Source organism: Notolabrus celidotus, chromosome 4 (assembly GCF_009762535.1).
Source record: "Notolabrus celidotus isolate fNotCel1 chromosome 4, fNotCel1.pri, whole genome shotgun sequence".
Lineage (NCBI taxonomy): Eukaryota > Metazoa > Chordata > Actinopteri > Labriformes > Labridae > Notolabrus > Notolabrus celidotus.
In genome coordinates, this window is record NC_048275.1 from 13,351,591 (window position 1) to 13,379,235 (window position 27,645).

Consider the following 27,645-nt stretch of genomic DNA (forward strand, 5'->3'; position numbering starts at 1 on the left):
TATCCATCAATCAATCAACTCTTATCATACAGATAGAAATATAGGTAATGTATCTGTTATACCAAAGGTAGTCTCATGAAACTTTGAATAAAGATCTGGTCTAGACCATATTTTCTGTTATATTATTATAACAGAAGAATAGATATAAATAATATAACAATATTAATCCACCAATGAGAGAACCCTGTAACAGTGGCAGGGAAAAACGCCCTCGCAGGCAGAAACCTCGAGCAGAACCAAACTCATAGGATACAAGCCATCTGCTGCATTCTGATGGGTAGAAAACGTGGGATAAACAACTTTCCTGTTTCCTGTTTTGAACACCCAAACTGAATCCAAGTTTTGTTTGCTATGTTGCATTTTAATGAGAAGAGTGGGATGACTTTTCAGCTCTGTTCCTGAGACTAATTCCTCTTTCCCTCTGTGTCATTCTCTCCCCAGGTGGTGTTAGTCTTTGCACTCAGCATCGGGGCCCTTGGAATATACTTTATAGACTCCTCAGAGTAAGTATTCATCTTGTGACCTATATACTGAAATGAGTTAAAACTTCACACATAACTCAGGAGCTATTCTGATGATGCAATATAGATAACATGAACTTTGCATTTATTTAGTGCACACAATTACACTGTCCTACATACTGCATCTGAATAATAGGTGCACATGCATCCTTACTCATCTCCACACACTGCAATCTCTGAAATGCAAATTCACACCCCCACAAGTACTCACAAGCACACACACACCCGCGCGCGCGTGCATACACACACACACACAAACACACACACACACATGTACATCTGCATCTTAGGATTTTTCAATGGGAGGCCTGTCAGTTTCCATGGTAACAGAGACAGGCTGATACAGTAGAGTATGTGTTGGGGAGCTTGTTCTGTGTGTGAGTAAGTGAGTGTGCGTATTGTCAGTTTATGCGTATCCCTGGCTGGCAGTCACCCAGAGACAGATTGCAGGCCTGGCATCTCTCCGATAACCACTGCAGATACTTTCACACAATCCGGACCCAAAGTGCACCTTTTAAACGGAAAGTTTGATGGTTCTGAAGTCTTGTTAGTTTCTCCCTGGTAGAAACATCGACTCATTGGCTTTGGCAGGGAGCCAATAGTCCGATCATGGCGATGAGATGCTGCATTATCAGGTTGAAAGGAACACCAGCTAACAGATGCAGCTAAAAATAGTTTTGTTTTTCACTTTTTATTTCTCTTAACACTTCTTCAGGTTAAGATAAATGCTATCCACAATATTCAGCATGAAATAGCAGAACACTACAGTCAAACATGTATTGAAGTTGCAACTCTAGCGTGTGTTTGGGAAAACTCTGCACTCCCTTGCTTCAGCTGGCAGAGTATTAGTTGTAATAACATGGCTCAGAGTGCACTAATTTTAAATTGAAATAAAAAGAGGCAATGTATTGTTTCCAATTATGTAAAAGTTGATGAATGTGCCTCTGGCAATGAAAAACTAAAATGTGTTGCCATCCTCTGATTTGAATGTGTGTGACTTTGACTGCACCGTATTTCATGCACCATTGATTTACCAAAATAAAGCCTCAAATATTTACTCCGGTGCCTGCGGTGATGGGATGTTTATTGCAGAGAGACCATGGCGTATTAAACATAAAACTTTATGCTACTTTTTCATCATATTTCTTCATGTGGTAACTACAGTGCAGAGCGCTATCCTTAAGTAATGGCTTTCTGTAGATTGTTTTCACTGTAACACAGCGTCTGTGAACTTTAATGCCTGAGGCAACTTCCTATAGAGTCCATAACAGAAACAGAGATGCAATCTAAAGTGCAATCTAACTTCTACAGTTTTATCTTTACAGCAGGGGGAAATTATGCCCGGCATGAATCATATCTTCATTTTGTACAGGATTAAAACCTCCACTTCTTAGTCTACATCTTAATCTCTTATACTTTTATAGCCCTCTTTTTTGCTCCTTCTCTTGCATATATTTTAAAAAGGGATCGGAGACAGGCTCCCTTCTTATAAAAGTCCCCTTTGATATTCGGTATGTAGACAGGGATTATATGTTATTGATAAATTAATTGTAAGTATGAACATTATCCCTCACAGCAGTTATAATCAAAAATTGCAACAAAAAGTAGAAAAATAAAATAAAATAAATAAAAACATGTATATATATTTAAGCTGTCTTTTTATTCCTTTATAGTTCTTTTGGGGAATTTTGTCTTTTAGAATACATTGTATTTCTTTATCTTGCCTTTTATGACCTGCTTGTTTTATTTGGCTGCCCATTTAAAGCACATTGTAACCTTTTTTATTATTATTATTACGTAAACAGTGCATGTTAAAAAAAGAAGAAGGGCAGAGCCCACTCTTAATCATCACTGACTCCTATCTTCTTCTCAACAACTACTCCAAACGCACATTTTATTCACCTTTTTGAAATCACAACTGACTACATGAATGATTTCCAGTCAATAGTTTATTTAAATTGTATGAAAATAAAAGCAACAGAGTTCTCTTTGACTGCAGAAACAGCCACTTAATGTATTGAAGGTGGAATAAGATCCAAACCCTGCCATGGTTCAAGCTATTAAAAATGAGTACTGCTAAATATCTTACATAATGTTCCTTTTAATAATGCAAATCTCATGTTAGATTTCACATATTGCATTGCACTGTGTACTTAACCTTTGGAAAAGTTTTAAATCATCTGTCAGAAATGCTCATCTCAATAAGGCCTACAATGACTTAGAAATGATCCAGATGCTAAGCTGACACGTGAGCTGGCTTCTTTGACTGTTACCGATAAGCTATTCACCAGAAAATAAAGGATGAAGGTGGAAAGCTCAAGGTTTGCAGAAATACAAAACACCATGGCATCAAACATGTGAGGCAAAAAGGAGAAAGGCTCAAGTGCTGTTTGGTTTTGTTGCAGAGCTGTCTCTCATATTTCCTCATCTTCTATCTTACACTGCACTTTGAGTGTATTTGGATGTGAGTTGGCTTCCCTGAGGCATCGCCCTGATCTCTCTGTACTCCCATTAAGCTTAGGCCCTCTCCACCCTCATCATCGTGATTAGCTCAAGCTCGTCACTTGAGTGTGCACGTACTCTCAGGGGGGACTACTGATCAACCCAGAACAGGTTCAGACGGCTTTAAGATGGCGGCTTTAAGAACCTAAAAAAAGGGCCAGGCTTGTGTTATTGTACAGCCACATCTTCACAGTAACTCTTACGTGGCCTGCAAACACAGTTACATCTCATCGAGTGGCCTAGAACTAAATGTGCCTCTGATGTTGCTTGAAGGAGTTCTTTCTCCTCCTCAGCAAACATCAATTTTTATTGTCAGACATTAGGGGCCTAACCCTAATCCTTAAATCAGGTGTAGAAAGTTTTCTTCTCTTCTCTTCCCATTGGCTCCTGAACAAGGTAGCCAAAACACATCAGCATCAGGCTGGGAGAATGTCATCAAACACCAGCCTTGGAATAGAGACTAAAAATATCTTTACTAAGACTTTTGTCACCATCCACTAGCAACTTGAGACATGAGAACTGAGTTGGAGGGAATAAACATCTTTAATCAGGCTGTTTATTGCACATATATAAAAACATCTGTTGGTAAAAAGCTAGATTAGCTAGATTTGGGCGTTGCAGTATAGACAATAATTGGCAAATCTTTACCTCCCCACAGGGATGATTGATTTTCCTACATTCAGGCAAAGCCCTTTGAAAAGCAATTGGACCACTCACGCTACAAACCAAAATTAGAATGACTCAGACTCCAAAGATCTTGTCTCTTGCCTGCCCATTCTGCATTCATACGCAGATAGTTGTACATATAGGTTTACGACAATCAAACAATAAAGCTAAAAACTACTGCAACAGCATCCTTTATGACCTTCCCTCCACTGACCTCAAAAATCTCCAATATGTCCAGAACTCAGCTGCCTGGGCTAATCACCCACTCCCGCTCCAGAGCCCACATCACACCCATCCTTCAGCACTTCAACTGTGGTTTTTAAATGATTGGAGTGAGTCAGAGTTGCAGATGTTTGGTAGGAGAGAGTTCCAGAGAGTTGGGGCAGCGATGGCAAAGGCTCTGTCCCCCAAGGTGCTGTGCTTGGTCTTGGTGATAGTGGACAAGCGATTGGAATCTGATGATCTGAGGCGGTGAGACGGGGAGTGGCGTTAGAGGAAGTCGGTCAGGTATGAGGGGGCGAGGTTATTGAGGGCTTTGTAAGTGATGAGCAGGATCTTGAAGTGGATTTGGTGCTGTATGGGGAGCCAAGAGCTTCCTGTTCAAAAAAGCATACAACACATAACCTCTACTCCCGCCCCACCTCTGTCCTTGTTCTGTTTTATTCATCTGCTTTATTTTTTATTTTATTTTTATTATTATTTTTCTGTAAAGCGACTTTGAGTGTCAAGAAAAAGTGCTACCTATCAATTATTATTATTATTATTATTATTATTTATTTTTTTTAAGTCCAAAGGTTGTATCACAACAGTTAAGGGGCAGAAGTTACTCAGTGGTAGATTTGTCCATCTCTTAATTAGAAGATTGGCAGTGGCTTTGCTTCCCCTTTTTCTTCCTGACCCCTATTTTGCAACATTGAAAGCTGGGATTATGAATGTGTTCCTATTTGTAAGAGAGAAGAGACATGTGGTAGAGTAAGTGCATGTGATTTGGACCTGGAAACGGTGGAGCTGCTCAATGAGCTTTTATGCCTACTTCAGTGAAGCAAGGAAGCCCCTTGGGGAAAGGACACACACGCTGGGTAAAATGCTGAAGTCTATGTGAAATGCACGTTTCTGGTGGCCGGCCACGATTCTCCCGGGAGCTGTTTTGTTTCTATCCTTCGACAGGTGGGGGCTTCCCTAGCAGGAGCTCTGTTGGCTAACATCCTGCTGCAAAAAGAGCCACAGAAAAATACATCAAAGTCTTCTGTGGAAGCAGATAGATTAAGTTAAAAAGGAGGGAATTGTTAATTGGCTGCCCTCCCAGTTGAGAACAGAGATTACTAGTCATTCACTTGGCAAGTGTGTTATTGCTAAGAGGACTTTTTAAATTTATGAATGGAAATGTAGCTGAGAATGACCGTCCATCTGTTCTTTAAAAAAAATGGGTTGTTTACCACAGATTTTCTGTGCAACACATTATAATGCAGGATAAGATGTCGCATCTTCTGTTCCTCTGCAGCTGGCTCCACTCTCTAAACTGATGCTATTTTAGGGATACTTTCAACTGGAGGATATACTGCGTCCTCTCCGGCTCACCTCTGAACCTGCTTTAATACCTTCCCTCATCCTTTATCCTTCATCCTTTCTTTTTCCTCCTCCCTGCTCCCAGGAAGCAAATCGACTGGGATGTAGGACAAAGTCTCCGCAGGGCTCTCTTAAGGGGATGCCCTTGTTCCTGCTCCACTTCTGCTTCTATTTCCTTCCTCTCTCGACCCCTCCCTGTCACACATACAGATCATTACATGCACGCACTTGCAGAGTCACGTTAACAAGCAAAAGCGCCCACATGTACAGACAACAGGGTTTTGTCTTTGTCCAAGAGGCCTCATAAACAGCAGCCTGTAACTCTATCATGAGTATGCGATCAATGTCAGCACTGAAAAAAGAAACAGTGCCTGATGACTAATTAATAGGGTAAGGTGAGAAATATGGCTGAGCTGTGCGGCGAGCTTGGCAGACATTGGGGCGGTGAAGGATAACCTATATAAGGAACTCTGCTTCTTGGGTCGTTGACAGTAGTTGGCCGTGAAGTCTGGGTGGTGGACATACATTTTTACGTAGGTCAGAAAGGACCATGTTACCAGGAGGAGTCATAGCTGACACTATGTTTAAACAGCTTCAGATTTAAGTCAGATAAATCAAACGTAACGTCTCTGGCTGTCATGCTTTAATTAAAAAGGTTTCAGAGGTTTTTAGAATATACAAAGATCCAAATATCTTAAACGACTACGTCTGTGTTTGGAGTAATTTTCAAATGACACATAATTAGTCACCTTGCATGAAATATGAAAGCTTTGACATCACTTTCTGGAGATGACTTATACTACATTTGATATGAGAGAAATTACTTTTTTCTGCAAGATGGTGTGCTCTAAAGTCTAATGCCATAGCTGCCCTAACAAATACAACTTATAAAGAAAAACAGAAGCCAATTTTGTAATATTGACCCCATAGTATATATAGTTTTTACATTTCAACTTCTAAATTTGAACTTTTAATTTACAACTTTGTTTTTTTTTTGCAGTTTATCTCTTAGGTTTTTTTTTCTTTGTATTTTTTTCTTTTTAAAATTACCATTACTTCCTGTCTTTCATCTTGAATTTAAGTGTGAAGTTCACCTCCAGATCAGTCCGATTTGACATTTCACTACTTGATGGTACATTAAACACAGGGATTGGGTCTGTTGGAGCAGAAACATGGGTGAAGAAAAGTCAGTCTTTAAAGCTAAGCCTGTGGATGGTTTGTGTGATGATCCAGGTCAGAGAACCAGGACAAGAGAGAGAATTCACAGCTCAGGGGTTTATTTGTGCGTTGGATTTACAGATAACTTTCGACAAGCAGCATCCATGGGTTTGTTAGGGATCTTCTAAGAGAAAAATAATATGCAAATTAAAAGCTGAACAGATAATATTGGGAATTCATACGAAGCAAACATTTGAGTACTCCTGAACACAGCATGCCAAGAAAAACAAAGTCTTCTGCTCTGATTGTGTGTAGGCGGTGCCTTTGATGTTGGTAATGACGCCAGAGCTGGTTAAATCTTTTCAGGCTTTCTCACACTCTGTGATTCGTGGAGGTTTGTGTGACTCAAAATACCGATAGAAGGAGCTTGAAGCACTCATTCAAAAAGAAAACTATTATGGAGCAATTCTCTAAAAATAACCCCTCAATTTCACGAGTTTCCCCACACTTTTCCCCACAGGTTGCAGACAAACGAGAGAACATGAAATGTCAACATCACACTTTCCTTTTTTTTACAAGCTTTTGTGTCTCTTTGGAATAACATGTTGCTGTTGTATGATTATGGCGGCTCTCCATTTAGGCTGCAGAATTTAGACTTAACAGTGTTAGACCAACTCATGAGATTGAATTATTACTCAAAAAAACGTATTATGTTATTAACTCAATAACCTGATAAAGATGTATTATTATACCTACATTATCAATAAAAAGGGGAATAGGGAGGATTGTCATAAGTGCATGATTCTTATAATTCTTTATTTCCTTGAACTGATAAGGTGTTATTTCCTTTATTTAGAACAAATAGAAGCTGCCACTCACAATTTAATTTGCTCTGCAACGTTAATCATTCCGTTCATAAGCTCTTTCTCGCTTGGCGTAAAGCAAATATCCTCAGCTTTTATCTATAAATTAGTTTGCATTCAGAGGTGATGATGTGATGAGTGCAAATTAGCTATTGTATTCTAACACTGGCTTTAAATAAATTACAATTATGGTTCAGTGTTTCCCTCACGGAGCTGAAGATCCCCTTGTACACTTTTTCAAGCATTTACATTTTAATTCCAGTGTACTGCATTGTAAGCAATACTGTAGTGCTGTGTTTCCTGTTTATGTTCTGCTATTTTCAGTTACAAACTCCTCCTTTAGACTCTAAAGTAAACAACATATTTACAGAGGAAATGCTTCAAGTAAAAAACAAGTCATTTGCATGCATGAGAAAAAATGAGTCCTCTATTTTTAGCCTCCCTGGGGAATTTTTTCGCCTATTGCCCTTGTCAATGCTAGAGTATTTCTTATTTTAGTAATGGTGTCTTGACCTAAATCAATCATTGAAGTACTAACCTGGCCTCCTTTCAGCCTCGCGGACCCCTCCCTGCTTTGTCCGTTACACATACTTGCACTCTTCTTTGGAGAAATGCTGCATGTACACTTGACATTCAGTTGTGCTGAAATCACAAATTAAATGAACTCATATTTTTCTTTCAGGCTCAATATTGATTGAAAGAGCTAACTTAAATACCATCAATTAAGACTATGACTGTTTAACCACATTTTGAGATGCTCATGATCTTACTCCAGTAGCAAGGAATTTGTGATGTATGAAGAATGACTCAGACTTCTTGTTTTTGTGAGCAATAGTCAAGCCGACAGCACTGTGTTGTTGTTGTTTTTATTGTTTTCTCTGGGGGGCAACCTTGCAGTTGCTCCTACAGCGCTTCAAGGTCATGTGCAGGCTAACAAAGGGCCAGCTCCTGCTGACTGACTGAAGGTGTTTAAGACTATTTTTAGAATACCATCATCCACATACTCCTGTGCCCTTGCGATCAAATGAGTTTTACCTCTCTGGTTGCGTTTTCCTGAGGCGCAGGGGGTTATAAGGCAGGGAAACATTTTGGATTGTGAATCAGACTCATATGCCGTGGAACCTTCCCTCAGGCTATCCTTGTTCTAATGCATGTTTGTAAATCAGTGTACATGTGTATATGTTTTGCATAAATAAACAAACAATAATTACTGTGTACATTTACAACATTTTTACACAATCATTTATTTGCATTACAAAGGTACCACTATAAAAAAATAATGCAGGTTAAAAGACTAATTATATTTACGTGGCTAAAAAAAAATAATTAAATACAATAGAATACAATAATTAAATCTGCTAAAGAATTACTAAAATACATTGACAGTGGCTTGCATATAAAAATAATATGATTACGAAGGTAACAAGATTTACAGGCCTAAAATACAAAGGGCATGCATAAGTACCCAAACATAACCACCTCTCAAGAGACAATATTATGCTAATATATGGTTACCAAGATACGTTGGGATTAGCACAGGTATGAGAGACTAGACCAAGCTAGTAGCCATGACAAACTAGTACTAGCAGATATGGAAGGCTAGGTTAAGTCGGTAGCTGATAGACACTGATATCAGCACAGGTATTTAGGGTTGCCAACTGTCCCGTATTAGCCGGGACATCCCGTATATTGGGCTAAATTGGTTTATTTCATACAGGACCTCAATTGTCCCGTAGATTGACTATTAACTCTTGTAAATACAGCAGACTGCATTCTCCATATCCTAGATCATATGAAACGGCAGTGGCAGATCATGTGCCAATCACACCGCCTGTCATCCGATCACAGAGGATTTTCTCTCTGATGGGAATTAAATGGTCAGACTTAAGAAACAGATGCAGCACAGAGCTGATCAAAAATGAACTTCAAATATCTGTAAACTTTTACTTGTCATATAAGGACATCTCTGGCTGTGCAAAAGGACAAAAGACTGCTTGAGTCAGTCAAGAGCAGCAAAAAGTATCCATGGAAAAAGTACATTTGGTGAGTCATACTCCTCTTTTGCATTTAATTTTTCTTTTGCCTGTTTTTTGATGTTAAGAGCCAAATTGTGGTTTATTTGATGTTTATTCATATGAGGTTACATAATGATACAGTAAGGATTAAAGGGAATATACACACTTTCTGCATTTCCAGCTGAATCAGAATATGAATATATGCTCACATCATGCTCACACCACCATGGCACCGTGCACCTGTCCCTTATTTAGTAGTGAGAAAGTTGGCAACCCTACTGGTATTTAAGGCTCGGCTAAGCTAGTAACTGAGAGACACTGGCATTCACACAGGTATGAGATGCTAGGCTAAAATAATAGACGAAACATGTAAGAAGTAGAACGTGTTGAGAAGCCAATGCTAGCTAGTAGCTGGGACACACTGGTTTTAGCATATTTCAGGCCTTTGAACTAAAGTAAAGGCTTAGTTTGTGATGGCTTTGTTGTGTGCAGAAAGACAGCAGGAGAGCATCTTTAAAGCCAGAACTTCTCACAAGTGGCCTAAATAACAGCGCTACGTACATCAGCAGGAGCATAATGATACACATCCATCGCCTTGCAACCGGTTCATGCTGACCTCACTCCATTTATCTGTATCTGGTTCAAAATGAAAGCCTGAAATAGCAGCAAACACAACAGCATGTTGACAATAAGGGGCAAACTTTAAACACTGACTCCTAATATTTTGTCAGGGTCAGTTACAGTGTTTGAGAGTCGTGATTTTGCTTAAGCAGAGAAGGATAAAAGGAGGGCGTTGCGGTGCAGGATTTCACCAAATCAACAACAAGATGACTAGAGTTTAACAGTAGCACAGGAATCTCCAAGCAATTTCCATGTGGCCTAAAACTAGCATTGTGTGCTATATTTATATATGAGACAAATTGTCTTGGTACCACTGGGAGCTCAGTCCCCCTCCCTTTTCCTTCTGTCACTTTCACATCTCCTCCTCTTCCTCTCCCTCTTGCTGTCACGCCTCCTCCTCTCTTCTCTCCCTGTCTCTTTTATCTCCTCATGTCTTGCTGCTGTCTGTCTGTCTGTCTGTCTTTCTTTCTGTCTCTCCCCTCCTTTCCTCTCTCTGTCCTCTCTCCTCCTCCTGTCAGGCAGGATGGTGTAACCCCCGGCTATGCTAGGGCTTAAGGACTAATAAGAACCGTAGTGGGTGGATCTATTTTCTGCATGCAGGACACGGGGAGCGTGTGGTCAGGAATCCCTTGTGATTGTGAAGTGTAAAGTGACATTGAAAGACGGAATCACAGTTTTTTTCATGTCTCACATGATCTTTGTGTAGGAAAAAGACTGAGATGATGGACAACAATAACAGAGCAAACGTGCAGTGTATATAAATCCACTCTAATAACCCTCTCAGAGTTCAGTCACAGAATCTAGAAAGTGGCGTGAAAGTTGGATGACACACAACCCATCATTTACACTTGACACATTGCGCCCTTAACTGACACCGAAGGTCGACAATACATGTTCTACAAATCATACAACATGATCCCTATTCCAGGGGACGGTGGACTTTATTGCCATTGGAATATTGAATTTTACATAATTCTACAAAAATCCTAAATATTTACTTCAATTTTTATACTTCAACTTGCACTTAATTAGTTTGCCATTTGAGGCAATGAGACATTTTTTTAAATTAGTTTCTTATGAACACATCTGACACTTCAGAGCAATAATATCTTAACTATTAGTTGCATTTCAGTCCAAGTAATAAATAAAAGCTAATCGTTTACTGTTTGAATTCCTTGTTTTGTTCTTGAGCAACTCCTGAGGTTAGTATCAAAATCTTGTGACATCCATAGACTGTATAAATAATGGACGTAGTATCTGTGATGTCCCCCATCTGTTCCTGAGCGCTGTTTTGAAGCAAATCAACGGTGGCAGCCATATTGGAAATGTGGAACTCAACCAGGCCAAATGTGTAGAAAGGGGTGGTGTTTGAGCTTCTTAGCCAACAGCTATGTGGTCCCGTCCGGGAGTCAAGTCAGTCATGTCCTTATTTGGGCAAAAACTAATCTTAATATCTTCTGAACCGTCGTCTGAGAAAAAATCACCCCCCGTACAGTGTGTGCCGATAGAGAGATTAACAACGTAGAGTCAAGACGTTTTTTGAACCAGGCTGCAAACATCTTTATTAATGCTGCAAAGATCGTCTATTTTTGAATTGGTGTGTATGTGGTTTCCGGTGTTTCTGCAGCCAGCCTCAAGCGGATTCTCTATGAATTGCAGTTAATAACACTTCCGCATGGGTTTCATATTTAGAGACCGAAAGTTGCCGCTTGGTGACATCACAAGATTGCGGTGAGCATAGACACAGCAGCCCGAGAATCAGATCTACCTGTAGCTGCTAGGTGACTGATAAAGTTTCTTCCTTTGTCCTTTGTCTGTCAAAGAGTGGGTTTGCTAAAGTTTCATGGCTAGAAAAGCAACCTGCTAGAACTGTAAACAACATGCACGCAGACACAAACATTCTTGGTAGAGCTGAGGAGAACTGTTGTGCCTGGCGATGTTTTTCCACTATAAATAGTTTTTTAGGGCATGGCTAGATTAAAAATGTTAATGAGTGCAGCTCTTGGTTCAATGTAAGAACTACATTATTAGGAAACCCTGTTTTGATGTGAGCTGGGTAGCTCCCTATATTAAGCTGTCTGTTTATAGGTAGTGAGTCACAGCTCTACTCATACAGTTGATCTAATTCCATCTGTTTGCTTTTTATTTTGCTTCATCTATTTCTTCCCTGTGTGCCAAGTTGTGTTTAAGAAGATCTTACCTTAGAAGATGAAACAGTTAAATATTTGAAGCTCACAGGGGTTTATTCTGATGTTTTACTCTCAGTCTGCGCCCTGATTTTTTTATGTTGTCTTAAACATATCCAGCACTTAACCCCATACCACTGAAGTCTGAAATTCCTTTTGTTCTTTGAGCTTGATATAGAACACATTGTTCTTCCTGACGTGTCCTCCCACTGTTTAAGTTAATAATTAGCTCCACTATCAATAATTGTTTTAATAAATGACTAGATTAAAACTCTTACGTTGAAGCCATTGTGTCGCTTAATAATACAGAGTCAAGACAAATAGATGTTCCACGGAGCCCCAGCTGTATGCTGCCATGCTCTCTCCATGCTTTAAGAATGCTTTTGGTCATGTGACTGTAGATGAGCGGATATTCAAAATTAGGCCAGAGCTGTGCCTAAGGGAAAGTGCCACAGTGACCACTCCAAATGGTGTCTTCTTCTTCAGTATGCACCATCTGTGTGTGTGTGTGTGTGTGTGTGTGTGTGTGTGTGTGTGTGTGTGTGTGTGTGTGTGTGTGTGTGTGTGTGTGTGTGTGTGTGTGTGTGTGTGTGTGTGTGTGTGTGTGTGTGTGTGTGTGTGTGTGCTCATATGTGCTGCTCACAAGTGTATTTTTATTTGCATGTGCGTGCAGTCTCCTGCACAGTGGTCTGTAAGGGTCGGCTAGGGTTGTGGTTTCATAACAGTTTTTTTGGAGCAAGGTCACGTTAGCTTTAGTGTGTAGATGCGTGTGAGGCATAGGGCTGTCCCCGAAAAGTCAAGGATTCCTACTCTCATTTAAGAAGACCCCAAGTCAGCAAGCATTCTGTCAGAGAAGTCTCTGCTCTGTTACGTAATTGTACACAGAGCAACACAGAGAGAGGTCTCCTCCTTTCCAAAACAGTTTTAGCCCAATGATTGAAACAGGGAAAAACTCTGAATACAGCCTTTCATTATAATGATCAGTATCTTTCTGAATGTACTACAGCTGTCATAGATGTCGGGCATGTTTGCAAGATGAGCTGCTGCTAGTGGTCATAGATTCTATATGTGCTGAATTTATGTTGAGAATTCCTTCAATGCTCATGTGAAGGTTTTACAGAGAGCAGAATTATACCCAGGGGTCTCTTCTAATAAAGAAATCAACCAGGAAATTAAAGTAAAAGCACTGAAATTGCCATTTTAATATGATGCCTTACGATGAGATATGGTATTTTCCAATAGGTTATGATACAATATAGTCAATAAAATGCGATGCGCTGCAATAGAGTGCAATACGATTTGATGCGTTGCAAACGATAAGATTTGATACGATACAATATGCTAAGATACTCCTTCATTCGTCCCACAACGGGGAAATTCAGGGAGTAACAGCAGCAAACAAGAAGGTGTACAGTACAAGAATTCTAACAGGAATATATATATAAAAGAAATGTCCATCAGAGACGACAGCTTGGCCATAATTCTCCTGTCAGCCACCTCCTCCACAGGGTCCAGGACTGAGCTGGCCTTCTTCACCAGTTAGTTCAGTCTTACTCTCCTGTATCCTGTCTGCCCACAGCAGGTGAAATCCTTCCAATGTGGCGTTTGTGTCTGGTGTTAGCTCTGTTAGCATGATGATGATAATGATACAATTTCAATGAATACATGAACAGCATGATATGATACGACACGACATGACTCAGCGCAATGTAACGCAAGACGCAGCAACACAGCGCAACGCAACGTAACGTTACATAACTTAACGCAATAGAATACGATACACTTTATAGCGCTCAGGGGAACTTTGTCTTGGCCCAAAGTGCTGCACACATTTAGAAGCCTCTACAGTCGTCTCTTTAGATATCTGTATTTTTTTAGCATGCTTTTTGGTGGGACTTAAGGACCCTATTAGGCTGCAAGCCAAGATTGCACTTCAGCTCACTGGCTGACTGTATTCTTCCATCTGGTCAAATTATATGGATTAAATTGACTGGTCCCAACTGGGACTATTGGAAAACTCTGATAATAGGTATATGGGTCTTACAGATAAAACACAAGACTTACTGAGGCTGATTGAGTTATTGATATTTTGCAATTATTGTGAGGCCTGTCTTCACCCGCAGACCTGCAGATTGATGGAAAGTGAGAATTAACCAGAAATACATTGTGGATTCTTAATCTGAATGTAAGATTTGTGACAGATTTATTTAACACCCTTGTTTAGTTCAATGCCTAAAGAATGGAGGCGCTGTTGGAGAGTAAACAATTGAGTGTTTAGGGCAAATCAATGTTAACACTTTCAAGGGGTCAGAGAGCGAATTAACCTTTTGTCCCAAAACCGATGGCACTGTATGAGAAAATGCCTTTTAACCAGATAAAGTCACTTTTTTAAAAAATAATTGCTTCATAAACCAGACTCAGTCTAATCATTGTGGACATAAGTCTGGGCCCTACGTCTCTGTAAAGATCACATCAGTCCTGAGGACATGCTGGAGACAGACCAATGATGAATTAGAAGTTGGATCATCCTCTTGAAGCAATACGTCTTCTGTTGCATGTCTGTACTCAGTCAACCATTATAACAGACTGTCATGTGATGAGATGTTTGATGCTGACTGGAGGATGATGAAGCCCCAGTGGAGGTCTTCATTATGCAGTAAGCTTTAGATTCAGGATCTCACACTGTGGCTCCATGGGCTCCACGCATACAAATGTCTACTTAAGCGTTTAATTGGAACGTAAGGGAGTTAATTGTGTACTCTTGTAATGGCTTCCTGTGTGTTCCCTTGCTCGTCTACACATCCCTAAAGGCTGCATATAGCCAGTCAAACCATGTGCATATTCATGTTTTTCCCACAGTGGGATTTCCTCATTCATTACTCAGGAGCACAGGACTATAAATAGACTCATGACTGAGTGAAGAATGGGATGTGCACGCTGCCTATTATTGCTTTTGTTGAGAGCACCCACTAGATAATGGTTAATCATCACAAGGTAAACATTAAGATGGATTACATGACGGACCAGACAGATCACGACTCATTTATCATCATCTGCCATTTTTTCATGCGACACCCAGTCAGTGACAGTGCTCGGCTCTGAGGAGAGACTCTTCTCTCTGTGTGGGGTTTTCTGTCATTTGAGGGAAGATCTGTTGGAATTTTTTTGTTTGACAGGCGCTGAATAATTTATGCATGCTGAATGCGCTGTCACATTAAAGCTGCAGCTCAGAAATACCAATTTCAGTTTATTTTCAGCTGTTTCATCTCAAGCTATGTCTTTTATCTCGGTATATGACCCTCTAGGGCTCATGGAGGAATCGAAGGGTGTCAGGGAATTTCAAAGGCAGAACATTAAATTTGTATCAAAAATGTTTTTTTTTCAATGCAATTTGGGGAATTTGATTTTACTGCAGCATTTTTGATCAAATGAATTCACGTCTATAGATTTCTGCTGGATCGGTTACTTTAGCGTCATTTGACTTTGAGAGCTTCAAGCGTTGTCACCAAAGAACTGTGCCTGATGAGTCCTGTGCACTGATGCAAAATGTGATTTTCATGGAAACTGTAATCATATCTTGTTATTGCTTCAGAAATCTGCAGGGCAATTCAAGAACTTAAAAAACACTGATTAAAAAAGGAAAACAAGACAATAAGTAACACTTAACTCAGCTGACCAAGTGCAACATCCAACACTCACAGTGTTTGTATTTTTAGCATGTTGTGTCTGATCTTTATATATCCTATTACAATGATTTTAATGTCATCCACAGTGCCTATATATGGTGGTATGCAAATTACATAATGTCCATCTGTTAAAAAAAACCCCTCAAAAGCCAAGAAAATTACATTCCTACATTGAATGTAGCGCAAAGGCCCAGGGATTTGCCTTTCTTATATCCACAAGAGAAAAGAGATGGACCATCCTTTCAAACTATATCAGCTCAAGTGTTTAACCTTGTAATACTTTTTTTCTCTCCCTCTTTTCCTCCATCTCTCTTTCTTTCCTCTAGTCCTATAGAATCCTGCCAAAACTTCTACAAAGATTTCACGTTACAGATCGATATGGCCTTCAACGTCTTCTTCCTTCTGTACTTTGGCCTGCGGGTAAGTTGGCACATGTGCATGCACACTCTCTCTCACACACACACACATGCACAGATGTATGCACTCACTCATACATGCATAAACTGACATAGATTCACAGACACACACACACGCACTCATGGACGCACGCACACACAAACAAACACACACAAGCAAGCACTCAGTCATACATGCATAAACTGACATAGATTCACAGACAGGCTGTTATACAAACTGGCACAAAAGATATCACACACTGCCATGCAGGCAGTCTGTTTTAGGTACAAAATGTTCTTTCATTCTGCACCCTCATTTATGCACCTAACCCTACTATGCTTATTTATTTTGGTGGTTTATCATCATTAATTTTAATTAAGAAGTTCAAAGATGACTGAAACAATTACATGTTTTACATGAAAAATGTTTACCACAGACTCCACTTAAGTCCCTAGTCCCACAGCATGCCTTCAGATATATCTGACACTATTGTAATAATGTTACTAATATGACTGTCGTGCCAGAGCAGCATTCCAGTGGTGCAAAACGCACGCCTGACATCCTGAATGAATGAATAAATAAACTCATAAGCTGCTTACCCCACCAACCACTCGCATGACTCAGCACGTGGGGTGAAGCTTTTTTGTTATTCTATACAGCATGGCTGTGATGCCAAGAACGAAAACATGGCATGCTGTTCAGATGGTGGGCTGTGGTGCAGTGCTGGTGTTGTGAATAAAGTAAAAAAAACAGTTGTCATTTTGTGTCCAATCCCTGGTTCTCTTTTCTCTTCACAGTTTATAGCAGCCAATGATAAACTGTGGTTCTGGTTGGAGGTCAACTCGGTGGTCGACTTCTTCACTGTCCCTCCTGTGTTTGTGTCTGTCTACTTAAACAGAAGTTGGCTAGGTAAGTCTGCATATCTAATCCTTCTTCTGGATCTCTCTGTCTTGTTTCAGCACTCAGAAATCCAATATCTAATTCTCACTTTAGCTTCTTTTTACATTTTTTTCCCTCAGCTTCTTCATCCCACCACTCCTCTTTTTCCATTATTTACTTTGCCCTCTATCTTCACATGTCACCCTGCCTTTTATCAATCCCCATCCCCCCTACCCCCGCCTCCTAGTCCTCCTTCTGTCTACCCATTACTGGGAGTGTATCTTTGAGGCCCTGTTGCTCTGAGCTGCAGTCAACTTTCCCTCATCATTGAAAGTGACAGGGCTAGGTTCCTCTGATGTTTCAGGGAGCACAAACACAGCAGAGTGGATGGGCTAATGGGAGTGAGAGTGACTCAGAATTGGGCTGTTATTCTTTTTGTGTGTGTGTGTGTGTGTGTGTGTGTGTGTGTGTGTGTGTGTGTGTGTGTGTGTGTGTGTGTGTGTGTGTGTATGTGTGTGTGTGTGTGTGTGTGTGTGTGTGTGTGTGTGTGTGTGTGTGCATGCATATTAGACTCATTGGTAATTGCCGTGCTCAGGCCTTGCACCTGGAATACCCTCACAGCGGCCTGTAACTGCCATCTAATGGGTTCATTCACTCTCAGCCCCAAAACTGCACGCGTAAAACCCTGTGTTTTCCCCATAGACACACATAAACACACAAACAGACATACACAGAGACTCTTGCATGAGAAGACTGGAAAACACCCTAACCTGCATTATGCAACGACCTAGATTTCTCACAGTATTGTTGTCTAAATTACACTGCGGTAAGATGAATTTCTTTGTTGCTGAATGCTCCTTTGGTTTCACTGCTACACTCCTTTTAAACCATGCACAGTTAAACACATATTTAATATGTAGTACTTAATAAAAAAGATAGTTGAATGCTAATCCAATGTTTCTCTACCTTTCCTTCAAACTGAAAAATCAACATTTGTATATATTTTCAACATTTGTCCCTTTTTTCCCACCATTTTTGTAGTTTTTGTCCAACCCCTCTTATCAGTCATATCACCATGGAACCTTTAACATGTCTGAATTGAAAATATTGTCTAAATATAAACATTTTTGATAGTTAAAGTTAAGTAAGCTTCAATATCAAGAATATGGTATTTTACAAGTTGGTTCTTAATTAACCTGTCATGGTTTCATAATTTCTCAATCATTTTGGGTTTTTTGGCTCCAAAATATGACAAAGGCCGCTTTTTTATGCTTTGTTTCATTGCTGAATAACTTTGGGTGAGGGTGGTTCAGACTGAGGCTATTGTTTAGAAAATCTTTGACAAGCACTTTCTTGACATTACCACATTGTACTAAGTTAAATTACTAGAAATTAGAACAATCATTAGAGGCAGCCTTTGTTCAAATTAAAGTAACGGTACGCAACATTAACATTCAAATGAGAAAAACCTGCTTTATCTCCTTCTGCTCCCTTCTATCACTCTGTTAAGCCCCTCCCACCAAATGATGCATCAAACATGCATGCCAACAATTGTCATGCACAGCACTGGCTGTATATTAATATGAACAGTGCGTCTCAGTCTCCTCCCATTGTGAGAATTGAAGCCATATGACTGCCTTGTCAGGTGCTGACATGTTGCGCTGCCAAAGCATGCGCAGAAGCGATCTGGCTGATGGAGCTGCGAGATTGACGTCACACATCCTCTGCTTACTAAAGCACGTGTTTAACGTACCGATGAAATGTTAGAGATCCCCCAGGTCGGTACAGCCCAGCAAGACAGACTCTTGTTTTGGTTTGAAGAGGACGTGTGGCTGTGGAAAGTTTCGATGACTCTTGTATTAAGGCTGATTTATACTTCTGCATTGAATCAACGGCGTAGCCTACGCCGGGGGTCCGCGTAGCTCCCGTACCTACGCCGAGGCCTACGCACGTAGCTGACGTGCACCTCCTCCAAAATGTAACTCCCCGTAGAGCCGACGCGGACCGCAAGCTCTGTGATTGGTCCGCTCAGCGGCTTTGTCTTTCCCGCATTTAGGCAAGGCAGCTTTATTTGTATAGCGCATTTCATACACGAGGGCAACTCAATGTGCTTTACATTAACACATTAAAAGCATTGGAGACATTCAGACAAGCATAAAAGAACATAATTAAAATGACAAATATGATAAAATTTACAGCACTTCCGGGATCCCAGACATCGGCCGCACATCGGCCGTGTATTTCATCTCCTCCTCTCTATTCTTCATGTAATCATGTCTGTATGATAAACAGCAACACGTATCATCTGTAGATTAACATAACACGCTCTGAATCTCTGTGGAAAAGTAAACAGAGATCGTAGCGGGACCGGAAGCAGGCGGCCGGCTATCAGAGAGACCACACTGCCCTCAGGCGTTTCGGCAGAGAATTGCTGCGCGACACGGACACACCGACGCACAAGTATGTGGTGCTCATGTCTGCGTCAGCCCCTGCTGCGTAGGGGAGACGCAGAAGTATAAATCAGCCTTTAGTGTTCATAATGTTTTCACTCTGTTTCTCCTTTACTCTGCTAATTCTGTAGAGAAGGCTGCAGAAGCTGTCAATCAATAATTTTCCAAAATCTATAGCTAATTAAAATTAATATTGTCATAAAAATGAACACTTGGATACGAATAAGCATAATAAGAACTAGCAATAATGACAGATACACTGTTTACATTAAGGAGGCAGGGTTTATGACTTATACTGCAGCAAGTCAGCAGGGGGAGCACTACATGTTTTAGCTTCACAGTCTGTGAACACTGATGGTGTCCTTTTTAATCTACAGTCTATGATCCAAATTGACTCTGAGTATGGAAACTATGACAGCTGGTTGACATACATCCAAAATAAGTGAAAAAGTAGCGACTGTCTAGTGTCCACAGCCACTCTACTTTCAGCACCACCAAGATCAGGAGAGAGAATGAGAGTGAGAGCTGCCAACACAACTCATGTAAAAGCTGGATGATTCAGGTTTACACACAGTTGCTGTGTTTGGCTAGTTATGCTGACCCTGATTGGTTGTTTGTTTCAGACCACACATTTTTTTTCTTGTCTTTGAAAAATAAATACAAAGGGTGCTCACAGATATGACACAGATTTATATAAAGAAACATTTCATCTTAGTATTAGTGACGTGGAATGATCACAATGTGTTACTTTAACCAAGATTCTAATGAGATTATGTTGCCTATAGTAGCTTTAACTGGAAAGACTTTCATGTTTTCGTATAGTTCCCAGATCTCAACAGTTAATTATGTATATAACCTCAGATATAACAATGTCAAATACATATGTACAAACCCAGATTGTAATCAACCTTTCTATTTAAACAATATAGACCAGTTCACCACTTTCTATCCAGTTATATGACACGGTCTGCCTACTGCTCTACAGAGTATGTTTTATATGACCAGCAGCATCACTAAATCTGTGAAGTCATTTAACACCTTTGAGACTTATCTCAGAGGTGTTGAAGTTTTCTTAAGCTTTATAATGAATTAGATATGGCCAAGTCGAGTAATCTGGTTCCATGATTTCATGATGTGAGGTGTCCTCATCTCATCCCCAGAAACCCGTTGGTGTTAGGGCCTTGATGAGGATGATGAAAGCCTGTGAAACGGGGGTCTGTTCTGCTGCCTGACATTATGCAGTGAATAATTACCTGTGATAATTCAATATCCTCCAACTGGGGAGAGAGCAAAGCCATTTTATGTGCGTTTACAGCTGCAGTGCGAGTTGCTGTGTTTAAACAGTAGCCAAGAGATGCCCTAGATTCTGTAGCTAATAATATACAATTTGATACTTTTATTCTGGAAAGGGAACAATCTTGAGGGCTACTTTTTTTTGTAAGCATGAAATATCGGGTGGCATCTCCTTCAAATTAAGAGGGGTGTTCATTTCTGCAGCAATGAACATACATAACCACAGGGCGTTATAGTAAGAGAACACCCACTGGCGTGACTCAAGTCTGTGTTGCAAAGCCTCAGTTATAAAATTAACTGTGTGTAGATGTGCAGTAGGATATGGTGTACCCTAACAGGCTGGTGATAGCTCGAGAATATTAATGGGGCGCTAAAAGGGCCTGTTAATATTCAGGCTCTTAGGAGTTAGGGCCAGGGCTGTGATTAGCTGAGTGTATTCGGTGTAAGACTAAGGACATACAGTACAAAGCAGAGACAAGAAAATTAGACAATTAATCAATATAGTCTTAAAAATGGCAACATATATGTACTTTCAGATATTAACCTTTGACATTTACTGATATATAAATAGGAGTCATTTCCCTGAGGGCTGTTACCCCTCCATAAGTCTCCACAGCTTGTCAGAACCTTAATGGTTTTCCTAATAAGCAACAGGCTGATCCATAATTGGTGCTACTTTCATTTAGCTAAGTATATATGCTTCCCCTTAACATCGTTAAAGGGAGCCATGCTGTGTTGTTAAGTCTATGTATTGTACACCTCATCCCCTGTGGATTAGTTAATCTATTCTTTCCTTTCTTTGCTGAGGAATACACCCCACAGCCAGTGTAATACATCATAATTACAGTACCTCTCATTTCACTCTTTCAGCTCAGGTCCTGCATGAGAAGACTGTTGGAGATCCAGTAGAGGTGTACTTGGATTATAAAAAGACCACTAATAGGGGTTCTGCCCTGCGCTGTGTGGTGCTGTGTTCGCCCACTCTGCACCTGAGAAAGTATATGCTGTATGCATTTCAAGTTATGCTCTCTCTCTGCCTCTGCAAATTGGACATTGATTAAGAGGGGGAGAACGATGTGCGGCTAATGCAAGAGGGCACGCAGAGTTCTTCCTCGGAAAAGGAATTAATCTTCTTTAACTACTTGAGCTGAGTATTGCTCCCAGGAGAGTCATAGAACTGTGTAGGATTATAATATGGCTGCTTAAAAGATGTTAGAGGCTCTTGTGGCTCTACCAGAGACCCAGTTCTCACTCTGTAATTTCACCTTTAACATTAAAACCCACATGGGACTCCATGAGAGTTTGTATTATTTCTAGAACAGTGGCACTTTAAGTTTATTCAAATAAATCCTGCCCTCCAAAGTGTTGATTTCATTGATTGTTTTGCTTTGTGTTTTTATGATCACCTCTTGAAACTGGTGTAAAACTACACAGGCTTTGAGGATGCACTGTATGTTAAAGCCTCTGGGGATGGCTCTAATTCTAACCTGATACTGCCTCCTAGTGGTGCTTTAGTATACTGTTTGTTCATGCCTTGTGTCTTCCTGCTGAAAGGCTTATGGCACCTAACATGGGCATGAATGCATCCGCCTTATATTGTCCTTGGGTCGCTGACAGGAGGTGTACATTTGATAAAAAGGGAAACTATCTTGTTTGAAGTTTAAGCTTCTTTTGCTGCAGACCTCTCGTCATCATATTGTTGTTGTTGCAGAGTGGAGTTTTGATCTGTCAGCAGAAATGTGTTATCTCCATATAATAAAATGCCTTTCCCATTTTGCAAGTGAGAACAAGTGCTCTATACACAAGCAGAGAATGTGTGAGAGTGTGTGCATGTGTGTTTGGTGGTGAGTAGCATCCTAGAATCTAATCCTGTCGGGGGTTGCCTGTCAGTTTTATCCCACATGAAGCTTCCCCAGAGTGCTGATTGATAAAAGGTCTCACTTGGCTGCTCTGCCAGGACATGTGACACAGAGGCCGTGCCCTGGCTCACAAATCCTGAATGAAGTAAGAGTGGGCACAGAGCAGGAAAAACCTTTCTGAATGAGCATCTGGCTGGCTGACACTTGTGTGTGTATATGTGTGTGTGTTTGCAAGAGGCTTTGGCATGTGTGGGAAAGAGATTTTTTCATACGTGGACATGTGTTCAAGGGAGCAGAATTTCATTGAGAGATTCTCAGCACATGCACACACAAACACACATAGACACACTTAATTTACTCTGTAGATTAACTAGAACTACATTCATTCTCTTTGGGGAAATGAATGCTTCATTTCAGGAGGATGTGATGATGTTAACTTGATTTAAGTGTTGAAAAAATGGCACACACACAAACACAAACACAAACACACACACATTCACACATGCAAGCAGAGATGCACAGTGTACTACAAACACAGATGTTTCACACTAATTGGAAAAAAGTGATGTCCTCTGCAGACTCCATCATAGCATCACTGTGTGCAGTATCTGATTTTTTCACGGAGCAGTTGCGTTTGTTTCCTGTCTACCCAAATACCCTCCGGTGCCTTCCTTTTTGCTAAGAAAATCGCAAGTTCATATAAAGTCTACAACAACTATATAGAGTATAAAAAATATTCAAATTTTCCTTTAATGCAATATTTAATCTGAATATATTTTCGTTGTGATCTATATAGTTCTAAGCTTGTTAAAGTGAGTGTTCCACAATTTCATTTTCCAACTGACAAACACAGCCGACTTCAGTAAAGCGCTCTAATCCATGGAGGGGATAATATATAGTGAGTGGGTGGTTATGCAAAACAGAATCCCTTCAGGGTGGACAAGCCCCCTCCACTCGGTCTCAGGTGTCAGCCAAACTGCAGAAAGCTCTTATGGAAGAAAATCCGATGCTGTTTGACAATTCAAGAAACCTTTTTATTAACATGTTTACTTCACGTGATCTTACTTGATTTGTAAGGCAACTGGACTTGGTAGATTCACGTCTGTGTGCAGAATCTTTATAAGGAAAACAATACTATACAAATTTAGTGACATCCCCTACTACCAAGTATAACTGCTTCGAAAATATTTTGGGTTATGTCATGTCACAATGACCTTTAAATGCTCTGCTTTTTTTCATAAAGATGTGATCCCTAATCTGATCAGGGGGGGTTTTCCATGTCAGACAAAATCTAATTTTACTGTGGCTTAAATGACCCCAGCTGTTGTCTGCAGCTCAATGTCAAAGAGATTTTTGAATTTCCATTTAAATACAGGAAACTAGTTCTGAAGTCAGGTATATTGTTTTGCTCTGTTGTAGATTTTAGTTACTCTTCACCTCTACTGATCTTTGTAAGGGTTCAGACCTTTTAAGCAAAGTGGTTTAACACATTTGTGCGCTAACAGAGATGCAGAGGTTAATTGTTAAGCGCCCAGAGGTGAATGAGAAAGGTAAATCTGTTTGTGCTCTGAGGATTAAAGGCACTGTCAAAAAATGAAAGAAAAACCCCCACCTGTATTAGAGCTGACATTTTTCTCCCAGCGACACAGTCCCTGGCAAGACTGACAGGATTATACAGTCCAATACAATTCCAGCGGTCTGCTTTTTTTTAACAGGTTTTTCTGCATCACTGACCATCCTGTTAACAGTATTTGGAGGTTTTTACTTTAAATGTTGCTGTTGCTGTACTGAGGAAGATTTTTTTTTACATGAAAAGCAAGTCCTCTCTTTTTTTGTCATCTTTTACAAAGGCTTATCTCGTCACTTTCCGGAGGTGCTTTTGAAATACTGGTCCATAAATACTTTTGGCTGTGAGATTTTTAATTCTCATCTTGGAAAGAAGGGAAAGAATTTCCTTGGACCGGGATTTATTCCAAAACAATGATTCCTCCTAAGCTTCTTGTGTATCGGCATACACATGCTGATGCTAATTTGGAACCCTCTCCAGAGACGAGGAGACGAAAGAAATCTGGTGGTGATCTCTATCAGAATGGGTACAGGGTGAGACAGGGCCATCGTCAGACAGGAGCGTATCATTCATTGTGGTCCTGTTTACGCATCCTCTCCAACTGGGGTAAGGGCAGCAGTGAAACGTGCATTATCTGAAAATGTACTCTGAATCCGTTTCATAATAGCAATGACCATTAACTTAGATCTTGAAGTTAAGTATTAAAAAAACTGCTTCTTCTGGAATATGTTTAATGACTGGCTATCATCTCAACCTGACAGTAGAGAGCTTCTCATGTTCCTTTATGTCAAGCACACGTAGGCAGACATGCGTTCACACATGCTCCATGGGATCAATCATGTTACGTAAAGGGACAATGAGGCAGGTGTCTCTTTGTTCTATAATCCCTGAGCGAGCTGCTCTTGGATGCAGACAGAGGTTTGTGTAAAGTAGGCCACATGACGTTCCTCCTAACTAGTTTGGATGCATAAATAATTCCAACACGTCATCTAAAATAAAGGGTCTGTCTTTTTGTATCCTCATGATGTGTCTCACACACTAAATTTTGCATCATATGGTGCTTGAGTGCTCAACAGAAACATTTGGACCATGCAATCTGACTGAACTGCTCATTCACTTTGTCTACATTTGGTTTTCCTTTCATACAGCTGCTGCTCTGATTTATCTGTCCTCACTATAAAGACATTTGTGAAAATACCTCATTTATGGATAAATGTGAAAATAAGTATCTAACAGGAGGTTACCATCAGTTGTTCTGTCTGCATATGTATCCTAATTCCCCGCTCTCTGTGTCTCTTTCCTCTTTTTCTAACAGGTTTACGATTCCTGAGAGCACTGAGATTGATACAGTTCTCGGAAATTTTACAGTTTTTGAATATCTTAAAAACAAGGTAAGTTTATTGATTCATGCACAAGAAAAACACGTCTACTTACTATGGCATTTTCACTACCTGTAGCCAATTTGCTTTGTATTTTAAGGAGACTGACTGCTGTATCCAAGAAAGAGCAGTTATACGTGTAATTGAACACTGTTAGAATACATCATATGGTAGTAATTTCTTAAAATTATGTTTATTTAATGAGGTATTAAAGTTGTACGTTTCAGTGAAATATGATCATGTGCTATGCAGTGTAGAATTTATAACATTTTCAGTAATAACATACAAGATATTGTCTGTCATTGAGCTTTTATGTCCCATTTTGTAATTTTTATTGCACATTTTCTCTGATTTGTATTAACTGCCAACAATGTATTTGAATCGTATCTCTTTTATCACTATTATCCCAGCTGTGATTGTGGATCATATCACATGTTTCTCTGTTGTTACCTTCAAGAGCTCACAAATCTTGTCTTTGGTTGGAGTTCTTTGAGAGTTTTATGGTTCTTCCTCTCCCAAACAGCAATTCTATCAAGCTGGTAAACCTGTGTTCCATCTTCATAAGCACATGGCTCACAGCTGCAGGATTCATACATTTGGTAAGTGGACAGATGTGAGGACCAGAGGGGTCTAGTGATTTATGAGCTAGTGGCCTGTTGCGTAACGTAGAGGGTAAGGTCCAAACTAATCAAAATATTGTCACAGAAATTATGTTTCCAATCCATTTGGCCAATCATTGAAAAGCTCTGTCTTAATGGGGTGTTTGATGCAGTACTGACTCCTATAGCCATTTGCCTCTAAACAGGCTAACAGTTGAAATAGCTGCTGTTAACTCCCTTTAATCAACTAACAGCAATGCAAAGGTAGGTTAGTATGACAAGCTTTGGCTGGGGCAACACCATAAAAATTAGTAGCTGTTGCAATCCAGTGCAGAAACTCCATCTGTGACATGCAGCACTTTTCAAAACCTGGTAGTTCAATTTACCTTTTTGAGACTTTACACAATTTGCTAAGTAAGAATGCACGATACCAAGTCATGGTATCAGGAAATCTCTGGCATTATTCCGATGATATAACCTGAACATCTACGTAAGTCACTACATGGAACTCTTTGGAATCATTGGCTGTGTCCCAAAACTCCCCTTTGTGTACTCGATAACAACACTTTAGAACCACCTAACTAAAATGTTACACATCTACTGAAATGTAAAGCAAGTAGTTGCCACTGTGGCATCAATTGGTTAATCTCCTTTAAGGAGAATAATGAACAAATCCTTACCTGTGATTATGGACAGTGATTTTTTTGTTCCTTTTTAACCTTTTAATTTTAATATTTTAAAAAGAGAAACATTGCTGGACTTTTTGACAATGACTTTTATCATGGCAGCAGTAGAAGAGGGTTCTGGAGTGCTCTTAAGTGCCCTTAAGAGACATTAGCTGAAATTTAAGACGGGCTGAAATGAGGGTTTTCAACAGCACCAGCCTGGACTGAGTAAATCATTTTTTGAGTGCTAAATTGGGTAAAGCTTTTAACAAAGCTATCAGAATGACAATATAACGCCTAAATGAACATTGTACCCCCTCTTTAATCATTTTAAAGTCTGACACCCTTTCCTGTTGCATTGGTTTCAAACACTGAGAATAACTACACAGCAACAGTCGGTCTATATGCTGATGGTCTTGTTTGCTTTTGTAGGTCTTACTGAAGTATCAATGTGTAATTTCAGTCTGTTTGATAACCAGCTGAAACTCCTCACGGGAACTTTAACTTGTAGCAGGAAGCATTATTTGAAGTGAAATTAAATATTTACTTTACAGAAAGAGACATCGGCTGAAAAAATCTTGCCTTTAAAAAGTGCCGTGTATATTAGCCTTCATGACATAAGTGAACCTCACCTCTCACTATGTCTGGACTCTTCCTAGCCACGACCCTGAAGAAAACCCTGTGATGTCACTTTTTTTCTTTTACTTGATATGCCCTAAATCAATTTTCACATATATCAAAGAATACATTTCTCGGACAAAATAATGTCCTTGT

At 40.0% G+C, this 27,645-nt stretch overlaps 1 protein-coding gene across 2 annotated transcripts in view; it reads left to right on the forward strand.

The window, feature by feature from the left end:
- The window catches only part of kcnma1a (potassium large conductance calcium-activated channel, subfamily M, alpha member 1a), a 180,937-nt gene that overhangs the window by 94,613 nt on the left and 58,679 nt on the right, over window positions 1–27,645 (forward strand). For both annotated transcript variants that reach the window (XM_034682229.1, XM_034682231.1), the window contains exons 3-7: window positions 442–503; window positions 16,111–16,204; window positions 16,978–17,089; window positions 25,544–25,619; window positions 26,131–26,206. In XM_034682229.1, coding sequence (XP_034538120.1) covers window positions 442–503; window positions 16,111–16,204; window positions 16,978–17,089; window positions 25,544–25,619; window positions 26,131–26,206 — 420 coding nt within the window. The remainder of the gene's footprint in view (window positions 1–441; window positions 504–16,110; window positions 16,205–16,977; window positions 17,090–25,543; window positions 25,620–26,130; window positions 26,207–27,645) is intronic.